This window comes from Podarcis tiliguerta (genome assembly GCF_965153285.1).
Source record: "Podarcis tiliguerta genome assembly, chromosome: 1".
Classification (NCBI taxonomy): domain Eukaryota; kingdom Metazoa; phylum Chordata; class Lepidosauria; order Squamata; family Lacertidae; genus Podarcis; species Podarcis tiliguerta.
In genome coordinates, this window is record NC_139534.1 from 112290606 (window position 1) to 112317060 (window position 26455).

General features: G+C 42.5%; 1 protein-coding gene across 3 annotated transcripts in view; it reads right to left on the reverse strand.

Annotated features, from left to right (window-relative positions):
- The window catches only part of TTC7B (tetratricopeptide repeat domain 7B), a 101464-nt gene extending 75017 nt beyond the window's left edge, over positions 1–26447 (reverse strand). For 2 of the 3 annotated variants that reach the window (XM_083435101.1, XM_083435100.1), the window contains exons 1-5: positions 26105–26431; positions 14409–14563; positions 12506–12674; positions 9025–9155; positions 5099–5220 (exon numbers count right to left, since the gene is read on the reverse strand). In XM_083435101.1, coding sequence (XP_083291227.1) covers positions 5099–5220; positions 9025–9155; positions 12506–12674; positions 14409–14563; positions 26105–26225 — 698 coding nt within the window. In that variant the 5' untranslated portion in view covers positions 26226–26431. Of the gene's footprint in view, positions 1–5098; positions 5221–9024; positions 9156–12505; positions 12675–14408; positions 14564–26104 lie in introns of all 3 variants that reach the window. The other variant, XM_083435102.1, reaches the window with a different exon arrangement.
- Between the last annotated feature and the right edge of the window lie 8 nt (positions 26448–26455).

A 26455-nucleotide genomic window follows, 5' to 3' on the forward strand; every position in this document is an offset into this window, starting at 1 on the left:
CCAGGGCTAGGCCCAAGAACAACAACATAGCATAAACATATGGACCAAGATTTGCCACTCCACTTGTGAGGAGTCTACTCTTGAGTAAACAATCCCTGGGTCGGTATGGGTATGGTCTAGGAGGCCACAGTATATAAGGTCTCGCTCTTGAGTTTGCCAATTGCTGGAAACAACATAGGCCTCTAGTTCCTTTTTCTCCATTCTAGCCTTACTGGGATATTCAACCTGTGATATATCAATGTGACACTGACCTCTTGACTGTTTCCTGATCTTGCTGCTGGATCACATTGTGGACTTACAACTGATTCTCCGTACCAGACCTTGAACTCTGCTCTCTTGGGAAAGTGCTTTGATAAAAGGCTTTTACCACTTGGGACTGAGGGTCGGAGCAAGACCCCCTGGGCAAAGTGCCAACTGGATAAGCAACCAGGAAAAAAGTTGCTTATTATTAATAACTCTGTTCATAGTCAAAACAAAATATAAATAAATAAAAATAAAAATTCCTTCCAGTAGCACCTTAGAGACCAACTAAGTTAGTTATTGGTATGAGCTTTTGTGTGCATGCACACTTCTTCAGATACCATAGTCTTTAATGTAATTCTAATATTCAGAATACTGTTATGAAAGAGAGACTGCATTTGCATGTTGGCACCAACCCATAGTTTCATATGATGTGCATGAGCAGGAATGAGTCACCACAATCCTTGAACTCACATGATCCCCTCTTCCCATGCAGTCAGGAGAGGGAGTCTGGAGCTTTCCCTTCTGCTGTGATTAATCCTAACTATGTTTAGTTTAAGCAAGCCAGCTTCAGTAACTATAGTATGACAATGACAGGATGAGAGGGACAAAGCACACAAGCCTGAGGCTCACTATGGCTCATTCCCGCTTGAGCATGTCATACTAAACTATGGTATAGCATGACATGCGACCGCAGCCAGTGAATACAATACCGTTATTTTTTTTCATTTTTCTCTTCTTTTGGGAAGAAGAAATTAATGACAACTTGAAGTGTACAAATTATATATAGTTACAAAACGGGGTCAGACTTCGAGAAGATAATTGATTTTCCATGTCTCTTCTAAATGCTCCTACTTGCTGTTTCAGTTTACCTAAAAGGTAATGGATCTTCAAAGTTTCATTAGTGTCTCTAACAGCAGGTTAACATTTCTGTTTAAAAGAAAACCTTCACAGAAACAGCTAATAATGGAACCAATTAAATGGATCACTTGGTCCACCTTAAGATAAATTATTCTGCTTCAATAAGCAACAATATACAACACCCACCAGTGCGATGCATCTAACCTTTTTACAGATGCTAGTATCTTTGCATATTTTCCAAGTAGTGTTTTTCTCCCTCTCATATACATTCCCATAAACAGCAATAGTGATCAACATGGTGAGAGTGCAATCGTTCACATTGTTCAACAAAGTTCAAATGCATTCAGACAGACTCAACTGCAGGGCCTTTGCCCAAAGAACTCTGGAAGCCAAATCTGTGAGAAATGACAGAGTTTTTACTGCTAACTCAACCCTCCATTTAATGCTTTTAAAAGTATCTCTTTACATACAATCAAATTTTCAATGGTTTATCATGTATGAAAATGCTAGTGCTGTGTCAAACTCCTACTTCCATTGCAACCCTTTCCTACAGACAGCTGGAAAACACACATATTAAAAAATCTAACATGTGTCACAACTGTGAATATAAAGAAGCACCAGCAGAAAGTGTATGAAAACATCCTAGGATTTTCTGTGTTTCGGCCCATTTCATGTTGCACACAGGTAGACAAGTTTGCCACCAAGGGCACACTCAACAGGGAACCACAGTCAATAACTGCTCTGTGACACATTTTACTGCATTCACATAAACCATTTTAAGTGTACACTTATAACAGATGAGTTGTGCAGCTAAAAAAAACAGAAATGTGTGAAATGGCCCAAAATATAATATGTGGTTTTTTTCATTAGACTGGCCATGTATGAAAAAAGAAATCAATGACCATCTTTATAAGGGAAGACAATGAATGAGGTATTTAGGAGAAAATAAAGATTTCTGCACAAAGGGATATAAAAACAATGGGGCCTAAATTGGAATAGCCAAACCAAGTGTCATGTTTCAAGACTTTTCAATATTATCGCTGAGAGTAAGGATTGATGTGAAGACCTTCTTCAAAAAATTTCTTTGTGTTCGCACTATGGCGATGAAAATGGTAAGTTACAAAACAGATATACCTAGAAAGACCCACTACAATGAGACATAACTGCAATGCATAACCTCAATTCCTGGAATGGTGTACAATCCTGAATGATTGACATGCTGGCTAGACCAGGTGACGAAAGCCAATGGGTCTCAAACCCTCGGTGAGTTAGGGATTTTCCTTGCATGCAAAGACGGGTTCAAGCAGAATGAGTGGATTGAGACCAAGAGAGGGTCCAACAGTCAAGAAGGCGGTTTCTGCATATGCTGTAGAGGGAAGTGAGGGACAGATGGAGCTCACCAACCTGGCGAAGTAGCCCATCTAGGAGAAGGAACACTCTAAAGCTGCACTGCCTTTTGAGATATCTTTGGGAGAAGAAAAGCCTAAGGAGTAAACCCTACACAAATCCAGAGTGGAGTCCCTAAGACGGTGGGATGGCGCCTTGTATGCTTCCTTCTGGCATCTCCTGCAGCCAAGCTGGTGCCAAACAGATTATTCTGCTTTTCTTTGGAGCACATCAGCAAGACTGGGGGGGGGGGGGAGGGAGGGCTTCTAGTCTGTGCAGCCCAGGATCTCCATGCACACTGCCCAGGCTTGCATCCCGTGGAGGTCACTTCCGTGCAGAGGTTTGATTTCACCCCCAGAGGTGCACCCCATTGTCTCTTGAGGCAGATGGATTCCAACAACATATAAATAGCATGTTATTTGGTTGACATGCCAGTCAATTGACTAGTCAAATATTTTCAACTGACCGCTTATTATTTGACCATGATCAAATACTGTGAAATATTCCAAAAATGGCATTGTGTAGATTGTAACCTTTCTCTCTCTCTCTCTCTCTCTCTCTCTCTCCTTTCTTTCTTTCTTTCTTTCCTGTAATGATGGTGTAATTTGCAGGGGCAGAAGACATGGGCAAATATAGCAGCAAAGCAAAGCTTCTCCTATAACTGCAGGTGTTTCACAAACAACCATCAATAGTAAAAGACATTGCCTAGTGAGAAGATGTCCGACTAAGATCAGGAAGAACAAGGTTCGTGCCCACTTTCCACCCTGAAGCTCGCTAAGTGGTGCTGGGCCAGTCACACACACACACACACACACACACACACACAGGCTAACCTGCATCAGGTTGTTGTGTGGATAAAATGGGGAAAAGGGGATCCCCCTTCAGGTCTCGGTAGAACAGAATAAAAATTTAATAAAATGTACAATTCATTACATTTTTAGAATTAATGTAATTATTTCACAATAGCAGCTGTGGTTATTTGCATGGTTAATTTGCAATTAGTGCCAGACCAGCATATAATCTTATTTGTTGCCATGATGTTGATACTTTAAAAACACATGATCAGGCAAAAGTTTCTGAAGAGGTCAAACACCCAACCTTAGCCACTTATATTGATAACATATCAACAAGCCACTTCTAAATCTAGCATTTTCACATAAGATTGCACCAAGTTACTTCCAGAATGAAAACTGGATGGTTGAAAGGGCCATATTCATAGATCTTTGGTTAATTAAGAGCACAAGCATGAAACCTTCACTCTGAGGAACAAACACAAGAGTGTAGGAAATGGCCTTAATTCTTCAGAACAGAAGCCAGCTAGTAATTGATGTTTTGTAGGAAGAAATGAATTCTCAGGGTGAATAAGTTACCAAGTAGTAGCTGTGCTAGTCTGTTTCTGTTGCAGCAAACACAACAAGGAGTCTTGAGGCACCTTAAAGATTAACAAATTTATTTTGTGGACCAAAGTCCACTACTAGTTTCTTGAACTGGAACAAAACTAGTTCATTCTGATCAGCCCACCAACCCTAAGCCCAGACTACGCAAACTATCTGTGTACTGAAATAAGAAAATTCCTATATTTCTCCTATGCAAAGTTTTAGGAACATGCATTCTGTAGCTCATTCTTTTTCAGTATTTCCCACTAAAAATTGAAATAGAGCACAACATTTCCTTCTTCCCCTCCCCGCCCCCTGGCAACCTTATTTACTAGGGGTACTCGAAAAATGAAATCTTAATATTCCATTTTTCGTCCAATTAAATAATGGCATCAGAACTACAGTACAACTCAGAGGCCATGCATTATTCCATATTGGTTCTCAAAACACTAAAAATGGGACCTATAAAACTCAAATGAGCAATTACATGCTATGTTTCAAAACTTGGAGTGCTTTTCACCAGCTACGACATTTATATCAAACACAGTTGACCAACACAGCAGGATATTCTACTCTTCCTATAAAGGTTGACTTGAATCTAAAATGTTATAATGGTCACATCTTTCAGAGGGTTGTGGGAGTAGCAAACTAATCTAAAACCTAGTGCACCAAGTTTTGAAGCCTTCAAAAATGAACAGAGGCTTGAATTCCTTTCTTCATTTTCTGTAGCATTTGGATTTCTTATATACCTTAGTAAACTATTCTTAGGGAAGGTTATTGCAAAATTACGGATGACCTGACATGCAGAGTCTACACGGATCTACTGAGTAGTCACAAATGGAAATATGCATATACATACTGTTGGTCTTCATGCACGTTTATCCTGCAGCACAATATTAAAATAAGTGGTAACTGAAGAGATTTGGAAAAAAAGTTTTAAGATCAACAACTCTTCTTTTTCTAGCATTCTCCATTACTAAAACTTTACCACCAAATGGGGAAATCTTTAATAAATTTTTTTGTAACCGATTACATTCCCACAAAACATACTGAAGGATCTATTTTGCACACAATTCGAATTATTGTGCAATGAAAAATTGACTGTCACGAAGGAGTTAATCTTTTCAAAGTATCTATACTTTTGAAATATTAAAACATAACCCAAGGCTGGCCTAGTTCACTTACTGGCAGATTCTTAAATTTATGATCAAGGAGAATATTGAACTAAGTCTTACCCATTTTTGAAGTACAAGACATGGGCTCTCTGAAGTCCTGTTTCTAAAAAATATCCAAGTTCTTGTTCATGTGCCGCAGGCCCTGGCTTAGGGCTTCTGTTCTGTATATTGGCCATGATTACCTGGGTGATCACACAATGGAAGAAATCGAAATTACCCAAGTTACTACCTTTCTCCCAAGTCAACTTACACACACAGTATTGATCTTCATACGTTCCTTTTATCATCTCAATGTCTATATCCTGTTCCATATGTGACAATAGTGGTGGGTGCCCAAGAGAGGCTCTCACACTCCCTTCGTTGCGCAACTGCAACACAACAGTCCTGGTGTGCTGCCAGTAGGTTTTACTCCACAGCACAGGAGTTGCTGCCACCAACCTCCCACTTAATCTTGCATCCCCAGATGGGAGGAAACCTGGGAGGCACTAAAGAAATCACTTTTCTAAAGGTTCTGAGCCACGGAAGAGTGTGCTGGTCATTACAACTCCAATCCAAAACTTCTACTGATATGAATACCAAGTTTCTAAGTATGAGCATGTGGGGATTCTAAAACCCTGAGTTGGCAACCACACTCTCACTCCAGCAGTCAACTCTTAGCTTAGCATTGCATACCATCTGCAGATCTTGGTTAACAACAAAGCACTGGTTATTTGCTAAACTGTGCTCCTGGTTAGCTGCTCCTGTATTGACCATTGCTTTGTTATAAACCACAATCCCCAAGTCATCCATAACACTAAACAGAGATTCTTTGAAAGTGAAACTAAACTAAATGCATGAGCCCCATATTTTGCTCAGGCTCATGGAGTCTCATCAAGTTAGTGCTAAACCACGGTTTAGCATTACTTTCAAATAGGCTCACTATTTAGCCTTTGGCAACCTGAAATCCTCCTGCCAACCTAGCAGTTCGAAAGCACGTCAAAGTGCAAGTAGATAAATAGGTACCGCTCCGACTGGAAGGTAAACGGCATTTCCGTGCGCTGCTCTGGTTCGCCAGAAGTGGCTTAGTCATGCTGGCCACGTGACCCGGAAGCTGTACTCCGGCTCCCTCGGCCAATAAAGCGAGATGAGCGCCGCAACCCCAGAGTCGGCCACGACTGGACCTAATGGTCAGGGGTCCCTTTACCTTTACCTTTAACCTGAAACCACTCCAGATATTCTGGACTCCCAACAGCATGGGTGCAGCTCCCTCCCCCCGATCGAGTAAAACAATGTCCACTCACCCCCTCACGCGGTTTGCGACACCGCGTAGGATTACCTGGCCAGGTGCCACCCACCTGGCTACAGGGTGGCCATCGCCCTGCCCCCATCTCGGCCGGACAATGGGCTGGTGGCTGGGGGTGGGGTGAGGGCCAAGAAAAGGCCGATGCTGTTTGGCCCAGACTCACTTGCTTTTCTTCCTGGAAGCACTCCAGATATTTTGGACTCCCAACAGCATAGGCGCAGCTGCCCCCCAAGTCAAACAATAGAAATACTTAACCAACTGACCAATCATGTCAGTTATGCCCCTCCTAACGAAGTCCTGTCCCCGCAACAAAAATCCTGGCTACTTCCATGCCCAACAGCCCCAACTGGCGCAGCTGATGGAAGTTGTAGCCCTAAACATCTGGTTGGCAAAGGCTAGTCTAAACTGCTATAGCACTCAAAACTACTTCCATGCCCATCCTGTTCTCTCTTGCCTTTAACTGCATTTTATGTTAATGTGATTCCATTTAATGGCCCAATTTGCTGCTTTCATCAATATTTCACTTCCTGGTCCCACTGTCCTGTTTTTATTTCTGTAACCGTTGCTTTCTTACTCTATTTTAGTGTTTTATGCCTAACTCTGAGGCTGGCAAAATGTTATAAACAAAGAAAGCAAGAACCCAAGTTGCTTAAACAAGTGGTGAACAGCTGTCGAGACCACTGAGGAAAGAATGGATTAAAAAGTTCTTTCGGAGGATTTTTATGTTTTAAAAACCAGGTCAACTCCAGTACATTCCTATGAAGTCAATTTAACAGGTTGGGAAAATGAAACACAAGGTCATAAATAAAATCCAGGAGTCTGCATATACTTCAGGACTACAAATTCTGTGTTATAGTTTAAGATTACACAACCAATAAGCCACTCAGGCATGCCAGCTTTCATTAAGAACAAAGCTGCAACACATTTTCCACCACACACTTCTGGTACATTTTTGGGGAAAGATTCTTTTTACCACGTGAACCCTTAGGAGTTTTCCTGCGAGTTACGCAAGCCACACTGTCATAACCTTGAGACAGTGATAAAAAGTCACAGCATTCTGAACAAAAAGTGCTGAACAGCACATGATGTTGGATTATTTTCAGCTGGAATGTGTAAAGAAATGAGCCATCAATAGGAGCTCAGTTCCAGCAAATAATGAGATATCCTATTCTGGCATGCAGCCAGATTTATTAAAATAATGCACACAGGGGTCAAAGAATGAGTTATTTAATCTTCAGTAAATGTCTCCAAATAGTGAATTAGGCATTAAAGCTGTAAATTAATGCTTTACTTAAAGTAACAAGAGGTGCTATATTTTAGATGGCACACAAGTTTCTGGAAATTTCAGGAGAAATTGAAGTGCAGAATTGCATTGCTGATCACAATATGCTACTGATAATTTTTTTAATCAAAATCATGCATAAATCAAAACTGGCATGCTCTCAGCATCTCACCCAGATCTTTCTCTTTTCACTAATACCTGGAATGCAAAAGCTAGGACAGACTGACATCCTCGAAGTAACCTTTTGAATTTATGGCCAAGGTAGGTTTTTAATCAAGATCAGTACCATACTGAAGCACACCAACACTGCTACTTTTCCCTGAGGTGGTTCAGGAATCACAAGAAACTACTGAGCTACAGCCCTTCTCAATGTGAATATGTCTTATTAAACAAGAAAGCTTAATAACCTATGGTTTGAAGCTAGTTTGCTTAGAAACTAATCATGGTTCGTTGTAAAACGGGGTCCCCGTTTCTTATGTAACACCAAGCAGACATTCTCCCCCCAATGCAGAAGGCCAAGGGGGTATGTCTAATGCTTTGTCTGAGTGCACAGAAACTCATCCACACAGCACAAAACCATAATTTGTCATTATATGCTAATGTGGCTCGTGTGAAGGAACATTTTCTTAGCACAAGTGCTGGCCTAATGGAACGATCCAGTCCTTTCCAGCTCTATAGTCCTCTTTCACAAACCAAAGTATGTACATGAATTTATACAGTTAAAACTAGTCCAAGTAAGTAAACATAAATTTAGTTTTTCGATCTTTAGGTTTCATGAATAAACATGATGGACGATACGGCCCTAAGTTATATAAAAATGATTTAATAGCATTTTATACCAGTGAATATGTGCAATGTGCTTTATAGGTATTTTCTGCAATCCTTATGATCTGGGAGTATGGTGTGGTTTAGTGGTTAGAGCAGGCATAGGCAAACTTGGCCCTCCAGATGTTTTGGACTACAACTCCCATCATCCCTAACAGGACCAGTGGTCAGGGATGATGGGAGTTGTAGTCCCAAAACATCTGGAGGGCAGAGTTTACCTGTGCCTGGGTTAGAGTGTTGGACTCTGGGAGTCTAGGGTTCAAATCCCTTCTCAGCCATGAAACTCATTGGGTGACCTTTAGCCAATCACTGGTTTTCAGTCTAACCTATCTCACAGGGCTGTGATGGTGACTGTTATTATAATTTCTTACCTGCCCTTCAACCTAAGGTGGCAGGGTTGGTTACAACAATAAAAACACAATGTTAAAAAAAGTTTAGAACAACGTACATTTTAATGTCGTGAGCATTAAAAGGGGGAAGGGGAGAACCATGCATATCACCTTGAGCTTACCTTGAAGAGGACTGCACTAGGCATTATGTCCTACTATGGAATAAATCACATCCAATATTTCAACTGAACTAGATATTCCATCTTACCCTTTCTATCTCCTGGAGGTACAGAAGGGCTATATCCCCGGCCTTCTCATAGCACATAATAATTTCTTGTTCACGATCTGCATGGAGGTTACTTGTTGAAGAGGAAATTGGCAACTTTTCTAGACAAAGACCTAAAAAGAAAAGATATTTCAATGAAAATAAAATAATCAGGGGCTAAGGCAGTCTGTTTTCACTGGCCAAGCAGAGAAACCAATACAATAGTTAATTGTGCTGTAGTGTCCTTGTAAACTTCTATACCTAACAGAAAAACCAGGGGTATATCTGATTTGAGAAAATCCATGGATAAAGCAAAGCACGTCTCTCCCCCCCCCCCCCGCCACCTTTTTCCAGATTGTGGCAGACCTACTGTTTGGAAAACTAAATTAACTTCTGTGCATGTAGTTTATTGGATGATAGTCCAAAATGTATGACTGCATATGTAACAATATCCATTATATATTTTGGAAGGTGGTTTCTCTGTTCACTATGCATTTGGACACCTCTAAGGAAACCCTTACAAAATTTTGCATGACAGTTTCTGAGATCGAAGAGCAGGTTTTTGTCTATGTTCAGGCAGTGGTCTCTACCTTTCAAAACTGACCTAATTTTTTGCTTTCTTAGAATTCCCAAGCGATGCTAGGTACAAGGCTGCTAGTAGGTACGTTTGTTCTGCTAGAGGTAAATTATTCTATACTTACTGAAATCAGGGAGGAAAATACAACACTGGAGGAGGCAGTGCTGGGCTTAGGAAACAACAAACTGTAAAACTGAATTCCTAGCTCCTTATTTATTGAATAAAAGAAGGCTTCAGTGCTTAATAGGCTAACATTTGTTTCTGGTAATAAAATAAGCGTTTTTAAATCTATCATAGAATATCACAAGAGGCAAGAAATTAGAAATGATGGGAAACTCCATAACGCTTGTTCTCATTGTATTTGGACAGGAAAGTGGAGTGGAGTAAAAGGCCAATGGCCTCTTAAGGCCAAGAGACAGATGGACGGAGGTTTCTCCAAGTGTGCAATCATCATGGTTTACAGGCAACAGTGGAAAGGCTGGAGGAGGGAGCACTTAATGTGTGACGTAGGTCTCTGGACAGCTCCTAGGAGCAACACAAGTGAAGAGAGCTGTCCTCATCCTATCTGACCAAGCTATCTCTGGGCATCAATCCATACCAGTGTTACCCAGATGCATTAGGGAAGCGCCTGTCAATTAACAATGCCCTATTTGACAATAGTTTGGTTCCCTGTGACCCCCTCTTAAGGAGCAAGTTTTCCCAGAAACCGCCCTTTTGCTAGCATGTCACTGCCAATACCTCGTTTTGCTTGTTGCAAGTACAGTTGTACCTTGGAAGTCAAACAGAATCTGTTCTAGAAGTCCATTCGACTTCCAAAGCTTTCGCTTCCAAAGCGCGGCTTCTGATTGGCTGCAGGAAGCTCCTGCAGCCAATTGGAAGGCATGGAAGCCCCTTTGGATGTTTGACTTTCAAAAGAACAGTCACTTCCAGGTTTGGATCATTCGGGAGCCAAAACATTCCAGAACTTGGCTGTTCAAAAACCAAGGTCTGAATGTATAAGGGAGAGTAGGTTTTCAAAACAACTTTGCAACATTAACTTGTCTGCAAAAATCTACTCATTTCACTCAAGCCAAACAATCCTTTCGTAGGGTGACTTTTACCTTAATCTTTTTCCTAGATCAGAGACATTTTTAAAAGCATTAAAATTAATTTTAACATCTACCCACCCCTTCAAACTCGAATACTGTTAAATAGGAAGCCTATCAAGTATCCTACACTCCTACCACACTAGGCAGCAAAATCTCTTCGCAGCTATATGACCAGCAGTTGGACTGAACTGTGCAGGGCATGCAAGCGCTCAGATTAATTTTAGACATTATTTAGAATCAGTTGTCAATGCTGCCACTGAGTCTGCTCTCTCTGAAGAAAAACAAACCACATAGATGGCAAATGTTTGCTCTTCCAGACAAAAGAAGCAATTCCAAATGCATCAAGGCATGAAAAATTCTATACCCCAATGCACAGAATCTGCTGTGTTCTCAAAACAATGACCCAGCTTTCTGTTATGCACGCACACTGCAGAACACATCTTGATGCTGGGGCAACACTGCCACCTATAGAAACTACGTCAGTATTGCACAGGGGGAAACGACCCAAACCTATAATTGCCCGTTTTTAACTTCTAGATGCTATTCATAATGATAAAGTACGTCAGCACGAATATAGAAGGAAGATACTTTTGTAGAAGGGAACATCAAGACATATTCCAAAAAGGAGTTATCTGAAACCAACATCCCTGACAGGATGGCTGCAGGAAGCCTTGAAAATGTACAATTCTCAACTCAGATTCAATGTTTTTGCTGGGAATCTGGGGTATATTCCAAAATCACAGATGAAGGTTTGATTAGACAACCTATTCCTGCAAACTTTCCACCCTTGTCTATTCCTAGACTATAAATAATGACCCCAAGCACACAAAGAAAAGCCATACATATCATACCATGCCTTACAATAAATACCAATAATTTACAATGATGCAATTGTCATTAGAGCAGTTTATTTCCATAACCTGCTTGCAAAAGGTACCTACAACTGATTTTCTGGGATTCTACATCCCACCCCCATTTAATGGGACCCCTCATCCTTGGAAGAGACTGGGGCAGGAAAGTCAGCTCCCACCAGCCCCTTCAGTGCACTTTTTCCTGGATCCAACCCATATTAATCAATGTATTCAAAGAACAACAGAGTAATAATAATATTTCATTATTTATACCCCACCCATCTGGCTGGGTTACCCCAGCCACCCTGGGCGGCTTCCAACACATGTAAAAACATAATAAAACATCAAACATTAAAAACTTCCTGATACAGGGCTGCCTGAATTTGAGTTCCTTTGCTGAAACAAAAGCATGTCTCTAATTCAATGAGTTTTCAGCTTGTAGTTTTAGTGAACTTAAACTAAGTTAAGCATAACGTTCCTCAAAAGTATTCCTGATAACATGATCAAAATAACTGCTTGTAAATCCCCATCTACTTGCATGAATAGTGTAAAGTCAGAGCCACAGATTCATACTAGATTGCACCTCCTCTTCTGTGAGATGGAAAAACCAAAAGTTGCAATGTACCAGTTTGGGGGAAGAGAAGGTGTGATCTGGTGCATATCTATGGCTCCAAGATGATGATCACACAAGTCACAGCTTGCTTGCTTGTTGGAACCAACCGTGGTGCCTTTTGAATTAACAGGTTAACACTGAGAGTGGGACATACTTTGACCAAGATGTGTATGCATTAATCTGAATTACTAGTTTTCTTATCTTTGCTTCTTGCAAAGAATCATGCTTCTTCCTATGCAGCCAAAATGTTAACAGAAACAAGCATCACCAAGTTTCAATTTGGTCACATGTGCAATGTATTTTATTTGAAGGGGATGCGGGAGAAAAATCATGGAAGAACTGAAAGTCGTCTTACCTTTGGTAGAATATGCTTCAGCTATCATCCTCAGCCGATAAGGAGGTACAGCTACTAGCTGCAAGCCATCGAGACCCACTCTCGCATATATGTTAAGAGCTTCTTTGTAATCACCTTCCATATAGTTTGATTTGGCCATAACCAAGTTGGCTTCTTGTAAGAACTCTGGCTGGAGGAAAGAAATTGCATATATTTACTCCAAGAAAACACAGCATTATCTGCATTCTTACCTTGTCCAAACACTCTATCTAGCATTGTGTATAGTTTTATATTCTAAAAATGAGGAATCGTTGCAACTGAAAACACAGGAAATAACTACACTCATGAAATTTATTTTTAACACAGTCGCAAAAACATCCTACATAACATTTCACCTTGCAGCAAAAATGCAGCTGTGAAAATTGCATAACCGAAATAAAAATACCAAACAAGAGGAAGAAAAATGAACTAATTAGCTTTTTCCCTAAATGAACAGTTGCTACCATTAATTTTATTATTTCAAAATACCAGCTAAATAGCACTTTTATGCTCTGTTCCCAGCTCCTTTCTGCACAGCACAGCCCTTTATCTGCATAGCCCCATCCTGGGTTTTATTCCTTTGTCCATTAGTGTGCCGCAACACTGGGGGGGGGGGGGGGATGCTGGGAATTTGCTGTTAGATTGCTGGATGAAACTGTAAGGATGAAACTGTAATAAAATTTAACAAATGACCATTAAAGGTAAAGGGACCCCTGACCATTAGGTCCAGTTGCAGTCGACTCCGGGGTTGTGGCGCTCATCTTGCTTTATTGACGGAGGGAGCCGGCGTTTATCCGCAGAGCTTCCAGATCATTGGCCAGCATGACTAAGCCACTTCTGGCCAACCAGAGCAGCGCACGGAAACACTGTTTACCTTCCCACTGGAGCGGTACCTATTTTCTACTTGCACTTTGACGAGCTTTCGAACTGCTAGGTGGGCAGGAACAGGGACTGGGCAACGGGAGCGGGGATTCAAACCACCGACCTTCCGATCAGCAAGCCAAAGAGGCTCAGTGATTTAGACCACAGTGCCACCCGCATCCATTATTAGACACCAAATACCTACTGTAAATAATTCTAAAGCGAAATGAAGCCTGATGGGCAGAGCCATCATCACTATTGCTCCCCCTCCGTCCTCAGACAGCCCAAAAAGGAGCTCCTGGCAATGAACTGAGCCAGCCAACAGGTGGAGCTCAATTCTTGTAGCAAATACAACCTGTGAGAGCACAGAACTGAACCTATCAGATGACATAGGCAGCAAGAAAGCCTACTTTGCTGCATCATCAGTGAACCACCCAGCAGAGCCTTCTTGAGTGGTGAATGGGCTACTGAAGTCCAGGCAGAAACAGCTAGTCACCCAATAGCCTTTGGTGATAGATTTGTAAAGCACTTTGAGGTGTCAGGTTCATATGCAATTGGAACTCAACGCCACAATTGCTGCCAGTCCAGCGGAAGGTAGTCAATCACTTTTTTGTCATATTTTGTGGAATCGGTTTGCTATAGTAACCCAACGATGTGGACAGGGTGTTTGCAGGGGTCAGGCAAGCCATGCACTCTCTTGATCCTTGCACAACATGGCGGGTGAGATTAAGTAGAAAGGGATAGACCGTGTGGATCCAGGAAGTGGTTAATGCCTCATAACGTTGTGCGGCGGGTTAACAGAAGGTTTGTGGTTTAAGACATTTTAAGGACTGTGTACACTATTCGGAGCTCCCAGCTGGGAAGAAGGGCAGTATGGAAATAAGAATGTAGAAAATGTGTTCACCTCGGAAAATCCAAACACAGCAATGGAAAAATATTTCTCAACCCTGATTCCAAAAGCCTGATGCAGACTTTATTTGTTAACTCAAAAATTCCCAGATACTGTTTTAGAAGTGGCCAGTACCTTTAGGTTTCCTCGGTCAAGCGCTGCAGTGAGGTGCTTCCTGACTTCAATTAACTTTGGCCGGGGACCACAGGGGCTCGAGCCCTGCTTAAGAGGGTTCTCCTTCAGAAAAAGTTCCAGCTTGGATTCGCCAAGGAGGAGCTCTGCCATGTCATCTAGGGAGAGAGACGAGATCATTAAGCAGATCAATGGTCTGCACATGCTGCTAACACCAGACGCCGATCATAAGAGGACACAGAAAGCCTACAGCCATGTTTGTGAAACACACGGCGGCAGAAATTATTTTCAAGAGAGTAGATAATAATAATAATGCTTTCATTCCCATAGCTTCTCTTGCAGCACAAAACGCTTCTTTGAACAGAGTTCTTGACTCATAGTCCAAAAGGAATGTTGCATGTTACATATGCACAGTGGTAGCCCACTAGCCCTTATAGAACAGGAAAAGATTATTTATTAATTCGTTAATTAAATGTGGATACTGCCCTATACCCGCAGGTCTCAGGGTGGTTCACAGGATAAAATCATGATATAAAAACACAGAATACATAATCAAAATGAAAACAACAACAACAACCCAATAACCCCCCCTACACACACACATTTTAAAAGGGCATTGAATGTCAGTCAACCAAAGGCCTGGTTAAAGAGGAACGTTTTTGCCGGGCACAAAACTAGATGGAGAGCTCAAGGGGAGAGGTGACAATTAGCGTGCTGTTTCCCAACTCCAAATTGCCTCTTCCCAAGTGTCTACACAAACATTCAGAGAATTGCATGGCTTTTCCCCTGCAGTGAAAAACGTGGCTGGGGGGGGGGGGCACTGCAACAGGGACACAGCAAGAGGGAAAATGCCACTCTCCCTTCTCTGCTCTTGTGTCTCTCCCCTAGGAGTGGCTTTTCCTGTTCCTTAAAAAGGATGTCAGGATATCAGTAGTTCTATATTTAATGCGCCATTTGAACTGAAGAAACCTTGTAAAATGCATTTTCATGGGCAAGGAGGGTCATGCACCTACTTCAGTTCTCTTCTTCCCTTCTAATTTCATATATCTTCTACACTTTTCTACCCGCCCATCAACTGCCAAGTTATAACCGTGTACTTCTGCAACAGAGGACCGCACAACACTGTGACCAACAGCTTGCACAGCCCATATTGATTTAATGTACGGTATTTAGGCTCCTTTAAAAAATTCCACAGACAAGCACTGATACCTGAATTTGCTTGCCCTCCTCCTCATGCTTTTCCGCACAGTATTGCATCTATTAGATAATGAGCCTTTGGGCAGGTATTGCCTTATCCTTTAAAATCTCTGCATTGCATTTAAGCAAATTTTGGGTGCTTGATACAGTGACACATAATTGCTGTACAACAACTTTCAGAATTAAGCATGCATAATAGAATTAGTTATGTATGCAAAATAGAATAGGGCATGCATAACTATGTGTGTGTCAAATCTGCTTGCTATACCAGTAGCGTTGTTCCAAGTATATTGGTTCTAGGGGTTTTAAGATTCTAGACAGAAAAAAACTCAGAAATGAATTTTATTTGAGTCATCTTCAACCAGCATACAAACAATCTTGGTTAACTGTCTGTAACCACACACAGGTGACAGACACTTTGAAAACTTCAACTGTCTACTGCGTGAACATTCATTTAATGAAAACTGTAATACCAGAAAGATTTATGCCCGTATCTACTTGCTAGGAATCTGAGAGAGGCACATTCAGCAAACTCCTATCTGATTTGTGGGTAAACAAAACCGTAAATCCATCTTGTTAACAGTGTGCATCATAGCCCTAAGACATTCTGCTATGCAATAATTACCAAAGTAACGGGAACTGCTGTTCAAATATTACTGAAGGAAGGAGTGTTCTACAGCTTTTGTAAACATAGTTGACATCTCACTCTGGCCCATAAGCCATAGTTATAATTTCTAATAACTGCTTTGCCCAAGCAGAAATTATTAGCATGAAGAACATGATGTTCGGCTCTAAAAATGAGTTGGGGAGCTACTGGCATAAGCTTGGAAATCAATCATTCCAATAGTTAGGACCCCAAGAGCCATAGCTAAGTGTAAATTTAATCTAGCAGCTGCTTCTCCTTTGCAAAGGGCCTTCAGGAGACAGAAGATTTGCAGTGGTTGGAGGCAGGAGGCTTGATCCTGCTAGCCCATTTGTCCAATTGTCGAATTCACTTCTCTACAAATGCCCTGACCTATATTTACTCTGCAGACAGGTGCCTTATCCAAAGGAGAAAAGCAATTGGGAGGGCAGTTTCAGGCAAAAGGATTGATTCCCCCACTAGTAGTGGGCCACAACAAAAGCCAGGCTATCATTACATGCAGCTACAGTTGTAAATGTTTACTTTGGACCCTAGACAGTTTGAAAAGCCATTTCCACTTTGAGACAAAAGGAACTGATTTGCCTTACTAACTCTTAGCATTTCTAGGTTGTTGTTTATTAAGTCTACATTCCAGGCTGTGCACAGCCAATAGCTTTATAGAGATTTAGAGGAAGATTGCAGAGCCGTCTTTCCTATACATATTTCTGTGGCCTCTGGTCAATCCTGTTTTACACTCCAAACTGCACCCTAGTAAAGCTGAGCTAAGTCCCATGACAACAAAGCAGGGCTGTTGCAAGAAATATGATTGTGGCCTATTAAATAATACTTTTAATGACCATTTCGCTCCCCTACAAAAAAATAAAATATAAATCCCTGTATCATTTTGTAACTGTTTGAGGCCGAGCTGAACTACAGTCGTACCTCGGAAGTCGAATGGAATCCATTTCAGAAGTCCGTTCAACTTCCAAAACTTTCAGAAACCAAGATGCGGCTCCCGATTGGCTGCAGGAAGCGCCTGCAGCCAATCGGGAGCTGCGAAACCCGTGTTGGATGTTCGGGTTCCAAAGAACGTTCACAAACCGCAACACTCACTTCTGGGTTTGCGACATTCGGGAGCCAAACTGTTTGACTTCCAAGGCGTTTGACTTTCGAGGTACAACTGTATTTGCATTCGCCATGAAAATTTCCCCTCCTTCCAGCACTTATTTAGATAAGCAAAGGTGCAAAAATTATCACAATGTGCCTTCCTCCTCAAGCCCCATTCAAAGAGAGGGCAACGCTTCTAGCTTTGACTCTGAGTTGACTTTGTGATGTCATTTGAACGAATCTGACTGGCTAGTAGCATGATGTCATTGCACTTGCAATGTAATCCTCAATTGGCTGGGATAATTTAAGCAGAAGAAATCAGAGCCCAAGGAACAGTAAAGAGATGGAACACTGGGACTATGAACAGGATGGAAATAAAGTAACTTCAGGAGGTTTTCAGTACTGTACTTATTATTTATACTAGATCAGTGGTTCCCAATTGGTAGTCTGTGGACCCCAGGGAGTCCGAAAAACGGAATCCGCATTACTGAGCCATTTGGGAACTACCATACTAGATGATAAACTGCAAGTACCTGAAAGTAACCAATAGAGAGAATTATTAACCTGGAACAGCCAATGAAACTTGTTTCATGTGATCATGGTATAAAGGCCATTCTTAGACACCACCTTACCATATACTGGATGCTCAAAACACCAAAAAGAATCTTCAAAGCAGTGATTGCCAAAGAGTGAAGTCAAGAATTAAGGAGTCGGGGAAACCAGTGGCTAGTTGTTATAGGGCATGAAGTTAAAGACTGACAAAATGTCTATTGAGGTTTCATACTTTACTTAACTTTTTTTTAAAAAGTAGTTCTTAACCCGCTGCTGATTTTGAATAGCTTGGAAGTGGCCAATTTCCTTGTATACTGAATTAGATAACCAGAAAAATCCGCAATCAAATATTTATAGAACAGCATAAGGAGTCAATTGTTTAGTTGCACAAGAAAGCCAGCAAGGACAGAAGGCTACCAATACTGATTGCATCACTTGCGAAGGTTAACAAATTGCCACGTCTCAAGCTTTAGAATTACTCAAAAAATGCATGTGGCATTAACAGGGGAAAATACGTCTATACCAGCAGTGGCATTTTCTCCCTACATACTACATGACTACTTTTTATGGAAACCACATTGCTGTCCCCTGCCTTCCTAGTCAAGTGAGGTTTCCTGACACTGCATTTTCTGAAGAGCAGCAAAAACACTTAAAGATATCCACTCTGAGAAGACAACAGCAATGAGGAAAACAAGTCCTGTAACAGTATTAAGTAGAGAAAAACAGGATTATCTTCAACACCAAAGAATGGCTATACTAGAGAAATTGCAGTTCACTCTAAGGGAGAGGCATGGATGGAAACTGAAGTAAGCAATTTGCACCAGTGTTCCAGTGCATAGGTGTTATTGAATAACTGCCTGCAATTCTGATTGCTTTAATATAATTGAACCAGAGAGAGGAAGGTCAAGAAAACAGAACAAATCCATGTTTTTATCATGCACAAAAAACACAACCACTTTAGGGCAGTCTACTTATGAGATTAGTTGCTAAGAGATCTGCATAACTGCTTCATAATGCTATTTAGAAAAAGAAACAGGAATATCACAGAAGGTTATGGCAACAGCTAAGCAGCAAAGGAAGGAAATTCTTACCAATTTTGGTTCCTGGTATATAAGAACTACACAACATTAAGGTGAATGCTGCTGCTCATATCCCTAAAATACTGAAAAAAGATCTTGATTTGTATAATTATCAAGAAACAATAGATTTCAATAGCCTTAACAATAGATTTTAGGGCTGTTCAGCAATGCCGAATAATGTCCTGTGGTGTGGGGCAGTGGGGGGGGAGAGAGAGACATGTACACAGACAGACAGACAAGGGAGAAGACTTATGTCTGAACTGCTAGTACAGGGGTTTGCCAATTTTGCACCTGCAGATTCGCATTGCCCATAGCGTTCCCTGCCCCTGCTGAAATTAGGATTTAAATAAGCATTTTATTGTAGCCAATAGAACAGTTTGCGGAGTGTATGGTGCCTAACATACCGTATTTTTCGCTCTATAAGACGCACCAGACCACAAGACGCACCTAGTTTTTGGAGGAGGAAAACAAGAAAAAAAAAATTCTGAATCTCAGAAGCCAGAACAGCAAGAAGGATCGCTAAGCAGTGAAAGCAGCAATCCCTCTTGCTGTTCTGGCTTCTGGGATAGCTGCGCAGCCTGCATTCACTCCATAAGACGCACACACATTTCCCCTTACTTTTTAGGAGGGAAAAAGTGAGTCTTATAGAGCAGAAAATATGGTACTTTCTAGGGAGCATGATTTTATAAAATTTCTATGCCATCCCTATTGGGGGAGAATGGTTTATCTTGTCTGCCCACCTGTTTGTTCTCTGCACGTTTGGATGCCTCTTGAATATAATGTTGCTAAACATGGCATGAGCGTTCTGAGGTGGGGCTGACGCACTTCATCCATGCTTAGATGCCGGGCCACATTTGAATCAAGATGACAGGCCAAAATGTTACTTTGCCATGATTTCTCCCACTTTTTGGTCATAGGTTTGGCCCCCTCTCAGTATATTGTTGCCAAACCTGGCACAACAGCTCCCCATGAACCCTCAAAATCTCTTTCATAGGATCCCTCCATAGAATCCCAGATTTTGGGCTATGCAGCAGGAGCAGGAGGAGGAGGTAAAACCCTGTTTGATCTCACCCTAAGGCAGCATTTGAAATTCGCCAGGCGCCAGGCACATTTTGCACCTGGTTACCAGCCAGGTGCATGCCTGAGGATCCTTGGGTCTTGCTTGTTTTCACACACTAATAAGGCATCCTTTAGAATTCTATCCGTGATCAGAATGAATGTCAGGAACCAAAAAGTCAAAACAAAAAATACGACTTCCGAGCTGTCTGGCTTCAAATGGCAACTAGACATTCTGTTTTGGCGACTGTAACCCTGGTTTAAGGAGCCATTTGGCACCTAGCTTATATATCCGAGTTTCTAACACTGCCCTAAGGCTACATCCTATACCCACTTATCTGTAAGTAAGTCTCTTTGAATTCAATAGTACTTACTTCTGAGTAGACATGGTTATGATTACACTGGCAGAGTAATATCCAACATTAAGCATACTCAGAAATCAGAAATCAATGAACTTACATAACTTAAGTTAGTTATCACCCCCAGGCTGTAATTCTGTGTGTGTGCAAAGGAGTTAGCAATATTGTATGTGAATGAAAAACTTTGTGGGCTTCCTTTCTCAGATAAAATACAGATGGTGATCATTTTGTGCACCTTCAGCTGATGTGCGACCACCAATGCTGAGGTCCTTCTGGACTCAGAACAGGGAGGAATGGGGTGGAACATGGGCAGGGCAGAATGTGGTGGGATTGTGCTCACACACACACAGGGGCCAGGAATGGAACCCCCTGCACAAAATGGTTGCTGCCTGTATGTCAAAAGGTTAAGCATTGGATATGGCATGTCCTCAGTTTCTCCTTTCCATTTTCAACTAACCACAGCTTCACATGAAAAACTGTGGTTAGTTTCATAGCCAAAACCAGCAGTTTATTTCTTCTATCTCAGCCAATCCCAGTTTGTCACCAACTATGCAGTCCAAGAGGAAGTTGTAGCCAATCCTTAACAAACATGTAGCATGCTTTTTTAAAACACTGGTTTGTTGCAACTGTGCTTTCCATGGGGGGGGGCAGTGAAGCAGCCCTCCTACTCTAGTACTTGTTTCATTTCTTCTAGCAACCCAACAAAACAATTTCTCTGACAGCTTCTCAGTCATAAGAGTTCAGCACCTTCCAGATTTAAACTTCACCCTATGGTCCAAAACTCTTTGGTGTAAATAAATATATTATATTTCTTAGCTTAACACCTACAAGCAAATTCTGCTCGTATGGTATGTACTCTCAAATAAATACATTTAGGACTTTATGTCAATCATATTGCTTTTTAATCCGTGATAGCCACAGGCAGCAACAACATACCCCATTCTTTAACTGTAGTACACCACCATATCCTGGAACCATGCTTTCCCTTACTCCAAAACACAAACAGAGAAGCTTACTTAAAAGAATGCCTGGAGGGATATCGTAACTAAACGGGCAGCAGTACTGGAATACCACAGAGTGCTTTGCTACAAGAGAAGTGTGGTATCTCAAATATCCTCTAAAAGCCTTTAAAGCCATTGGTATGAGAATCGCTGTTGATGGAAAAGCTCTCAATACCCCTCTGCAGATAGTACTACTAATAACCACAAGCCTGGAATGCTTCACTAAACCAAAGCACACTGGAACTCAAAATATCAAATGCACACAATCAATGAAGATAGGTTTAATGACATATTCGTACCCTCTAATCTTGTCAGCACACTTGGTGTTTTTGGCTTTTTAAACAGTTAACAGACTTGTTTACAAGAAATAAAAGAGCTAGTTGGGGAGGGAGTAACATGTAGATATGAAGATGTAAAAAATATATATGATCAAATGCTATGGAAACCTCATTCAAGCCTTACTCTTTTTTGAGCAGAAAACTGCCTCCTTCTACATAGAGATTCGTAAGTTATATCTTATAATCTTCAGTAGTAACTACTGTACTTCTTGGTTGGTGGCAAGTGTGTAGGACCTCGTGAGTGCACATGTGAAAAGACCAACATAGCTTTAGTAAAGCTTGTTAAGTTGCTTCCAAATGACCAGTTTATTGGACATTAATCCAGATTTATTTGCACATATTTGCAGGAAGGTTAGATAACAATAAATATTTAGTTGTTCATTCATTCCAATTTGTTAAGGTTATATTAATTTATCCCATTCATTCCAGTGTCGTCACCCCAATCACTTTCCTTATCACAAAAAGTCTGATAACATTATTTTTATAGCTTGCAGCTGCCCACTACAAATTATTCATTTCAGTAAAACTTATTTCCAAGTATGTACATATAATTAGAGCCTGTCTGATCCAAACATGCTTATTCAAAAGGAAGTTCAACTTTTACTTCCAAGTTAATTGTATAAGCTTGCAACCTAAGTCTGCTAAACAAAACACGTGGACTGGGAAGTAAATCCCACTGGAAAAAGTGGGACTTACTTCTTCATATACATGCTTAAGGTTCTTCTTTAAAAGTTTTTCCTTCTTATTTTATTATTTATTAAGAATTTTATATAGCTTCTCTTTCAATAATCCCATGGCTCCCTGTACTGCATTCTGAAAGAACTGTACTAAAGACTGAAAGTACTACACCACAAATGTTCACAGTAGCTAACGACCACCTTGCAATTTATAACAGCAAATGCTACATTAACATAGAGGATTTTTTTTTAATTTAAAAAAGGTTATTTTCAGGACTTACAGTTGCATATAACAACACACTCTTAACCATAGGGCTGACAAGCTGTGCAACTGACCAGTCTAATATTGTCAAATATTCCAAAAATGCCACTGTGTAGATGGCAGCTTACATGTAAAAATGTCATTATGGTGAAATTAATCGTTATGGCAGCAATCATGGGCAAGCCTAGAAGCATCACACAACTTCTCATATTAGCTCCCTGATATAAATACAGGTACATAGTCGCCTTTGACCAGACTTAACCGTCCAGGGGTCCTTTATCTTTTACCTTTTTACACAAATTCTTATGTGCATCCTACTTGTGCACAACTGCATTTATGCAGGTCGCTGCAAAATGAATGAATGAATGAACAGGCCTTTCCTTACTTGGAGAAGAAGAAGAGTTTGGATTTGATATCCCGCTTTATCACTACCCAAAGGAGTCTCAAAGCGGCTAACAATCTCCTTTCCCTTCCTCCCCCACAACAAACACTCTGTGAGGTGAGTGGGGCTGAGAGACTTCAGAGAAGTGTGACTAGCCCAAGGTCACCCAGCAGCTGCATGTGGAGGAGCAGGGACACGAACCCGGTTCACCAGATTACGAGTCCACCGCTCTTAACCACACAGGCTCTACTGGAGTAGCTCCCACACTGGAGCTACTGCCCTGAAGTTGCTCAGGAGAGGGAAGGCGGCCTTTGATCAACCAGCAGTGCGGGGCAGGAGGCTCCTTCTCCCCATCTCTGCTGCGCATCCACACCCCCATCCTGGCACCAGTTTTGCTGGATGCCCTTCTCGGCGTTCTCCCTTTCAGCCAACGCCACATGCAGCAGCTCCCCATAGGCAGGCTCGGGACAGGTTGAACAGTGGCCCCAGGCGATTTCCAGGATGAGTCTCTCTCTCTCTCTCTCTCTCTCTCCCCCCCCCCCTCCCTATTATACTGGGAAGCTCCACACTTTAAGTGATTTCACTTATGCATGTGGGGGCCTGGAACGTAAACCCCATGTTAAGTGGGAGGACGCCTGTATAGGCATATTCAAACAGGAACACAGCTATAGGTGGCAATGGCCACAGCATAGTGAACAAAGGATGAGGCTGGAACCAGGGGGCCATAGGCTTAAATCCTCACTCAGCCATGAAGCACATCAGACAGTGGTTAGACTAGTCACCTACCCAGCCTTAGTCTAAGCTACCTCACAGGGTTGTTGTCAGAATAAAAAGGCTCCATAAGGTATCATGAGCTTCTTGCAGGAGGGGTGGAATAAACATGAATTAATAATTACTGTTTTACAACAACAGCTCTCTCTCTCTCTTTTGTAAGAAGCTTATATATGAAACCTGTTGATAGTTACCATCTTTGTTGATCCCATACAAAGGTTTTTAAAAATGCATGACCAATATTGGACCAAATCTTTTTAGACTGATCAAATTCCCAATTCCAGTACCCTGCTTACAGAAAGAAAGACGATTTTACGTCATAGCTCAATGCATCAGAATCCCATCAAGGGGTGTTCAGTATTGTATTCTGTTTCCACTGGGACACAGATGGCACTGTGGTCTTAATCACTGAGCCTCTTGGGCTTGCCGATCGGAAGGTCAGTGGTTCGAATCCGCACGACAGTGGTGAGCTCCTGTTGCTTTGTCCCAGCTTCTGCCAACCTAGCAGTTCAAAAGCACACCAGTGCAAGTGGATAAATAGGTACCGCTGTAGAGGGAACGTAAACAGCGTTTCCGTGCACTTTAGCACTCATCACGGTCCTCTGTATGCCAGAAGCGGTTTAGTCATGCTGGCCACACGACCCGGAAAGCTGTCTGTGGACAAACGCCGGCTCCCTCGGCCTGAAACAAGATGAGCGCTCCACCCCACAGTCGCCTTTGACTAAACTTAACCATCCAGGGGTCTTTTACCTTAACCTTATGTTTCCACTTTTTATTAGTTAAAGCAAACATTACCCAACACATGAAAGAGGAACAGGTTTATCATTGTTTCCTCATGTTAAGTGAACAACTCATAACTTTCTTTTTATAGGCCCTGGCAGTACAACCTGATAGAAGTTTTTGGTTGTTGTTTTTAGGTATTGCTTTCCCCCTACAACTCTTCAATGAATGTATTCCTATTCTAGGGCTCATAAATGTCTGCGTCTATATAATTTTATTGTTCCTCAGTATGAACATTGTCAGATTGTCAATATTAGTTATACTATATCAATATTAGTGATACTATGAGAACAATTTCTCAAACAGGGAAACCATTTAGAGGGCCAGTCAAAATGAGCAGATCCAGCCACAATTTCTCTGTGTGGGGAGTACTGAAATTATGGAAATTGAAGCTAAGGCATGAGCAAACCTTGGCTTCTATGGAGCTGAACAAATAATGAGCCCAGGTTAACACATGACGCTAAAACAAACCATGGTTTAGCTCCTGGTATTGCAGCAGTACCAAAACCAGGGGAGGAGTGAAGTGGCTGTGATTTCCTCCCAGCACACTCACTCATCGATGCTATTGTTACTTGCCAAGCAAGCCACAGATTCTCAGGCCTCCCTGGAAGTCCTTTTTGCTAATGCCAAATTATGGAGACACTAATTCTGGTTAAGTGGCAGGAAACTCTACCTGGTGTTCAGATGAGATGCAAGCTTAAAAAGCTTTTACCAGAAGTCCATAGACCTCTATTAGATAAAATCACACAGGTGCACGCTGTTTCAGCACCATCATCAAAGACCTGAAGGCATAAATACTTATACGCAACTCCTTGCATGTATGAATCAAATAAAACGGAAGCATTAGAGCATCTGACCAATAAAACAAACAAACCAGAACCATCAGTTCACACCCTAACGCTGCTCTTCTAGGCTTAAATTTGAGGCTGGCCTAACACCACAGCATTAACCGCAGGAAATTCCCTGCCAGTTTTCAAGCCAAGACTTTATGCCAGGGGACGATATTAAAGGAGAGAGAGAGAGATACCGTATAGCATGCACAGACTACCGACATCAGACTCTGCAGCATCAACATGCAAAAACACAAGGCACCTCAGGTGGCAGGGTACCACCCACAGCCTGGGGGAAGGGGTCACAGAAGTGCCACCCCCCACCCCACTCAATTGAGCACCCAGAGCTTCCTCTGTGGGGAAGGGCAGGACGCCGACGCCGTCCCCTCCGACCTGGGAGCCTCTGCCCTCAGGGGCGCTCATGTGGCCCGGCGGCGGCGGAGGGCCGCATTCTGCACATGCCCAGAGGCGCCCCTCTTGTTGTTGTGCAACCGATAAGGCGGGCTGCCCGCTGCCACGCGAGGGCACCCATCCCCTGACGCACCGCGGCTGCCTACTTGGGGGGAAGCTCTGCCTCCACCGCCCCTGCGCCTTCCACCCTCGCCGGAGGAGGAGCAGGTGGGTCAGGGAGGGGGTCCGGCCCCGCGGCTTCCCTTCCCCCCGCCCCCCCCCTCGCAGGGCCGCACCGTTCGCGATGAGCTTGGCCGAGAGCTGCTTGACGAGCTCGGGGATCCTCTCCCACTGGCACTCGGAGCGGCACCTCTCGATCTCGGTCTCCAGCCGCGAACCCCCTTTCTTGGTGGCCATGGCGGCAAGGGGAGGCTGGGCGGCCTCCGGGCGCCGCGGGGGCCGGCCAGGGGTGGGGGCAGGGGGCGCGGCGGCGGCGGCGGCGGCAGCAGCAGTAGCAGCGGGCGCCTTTTCGGCGGCGGAACGAGCCCGGCTGCGGCCCCGGAACGGGAACCGGAGGGGGAGCCGAGCGCCGCTCGCTGCAGCGCCACCTGCCGGGCGCTCGGAGGAACGAGGCGGGGGCGGCGCGG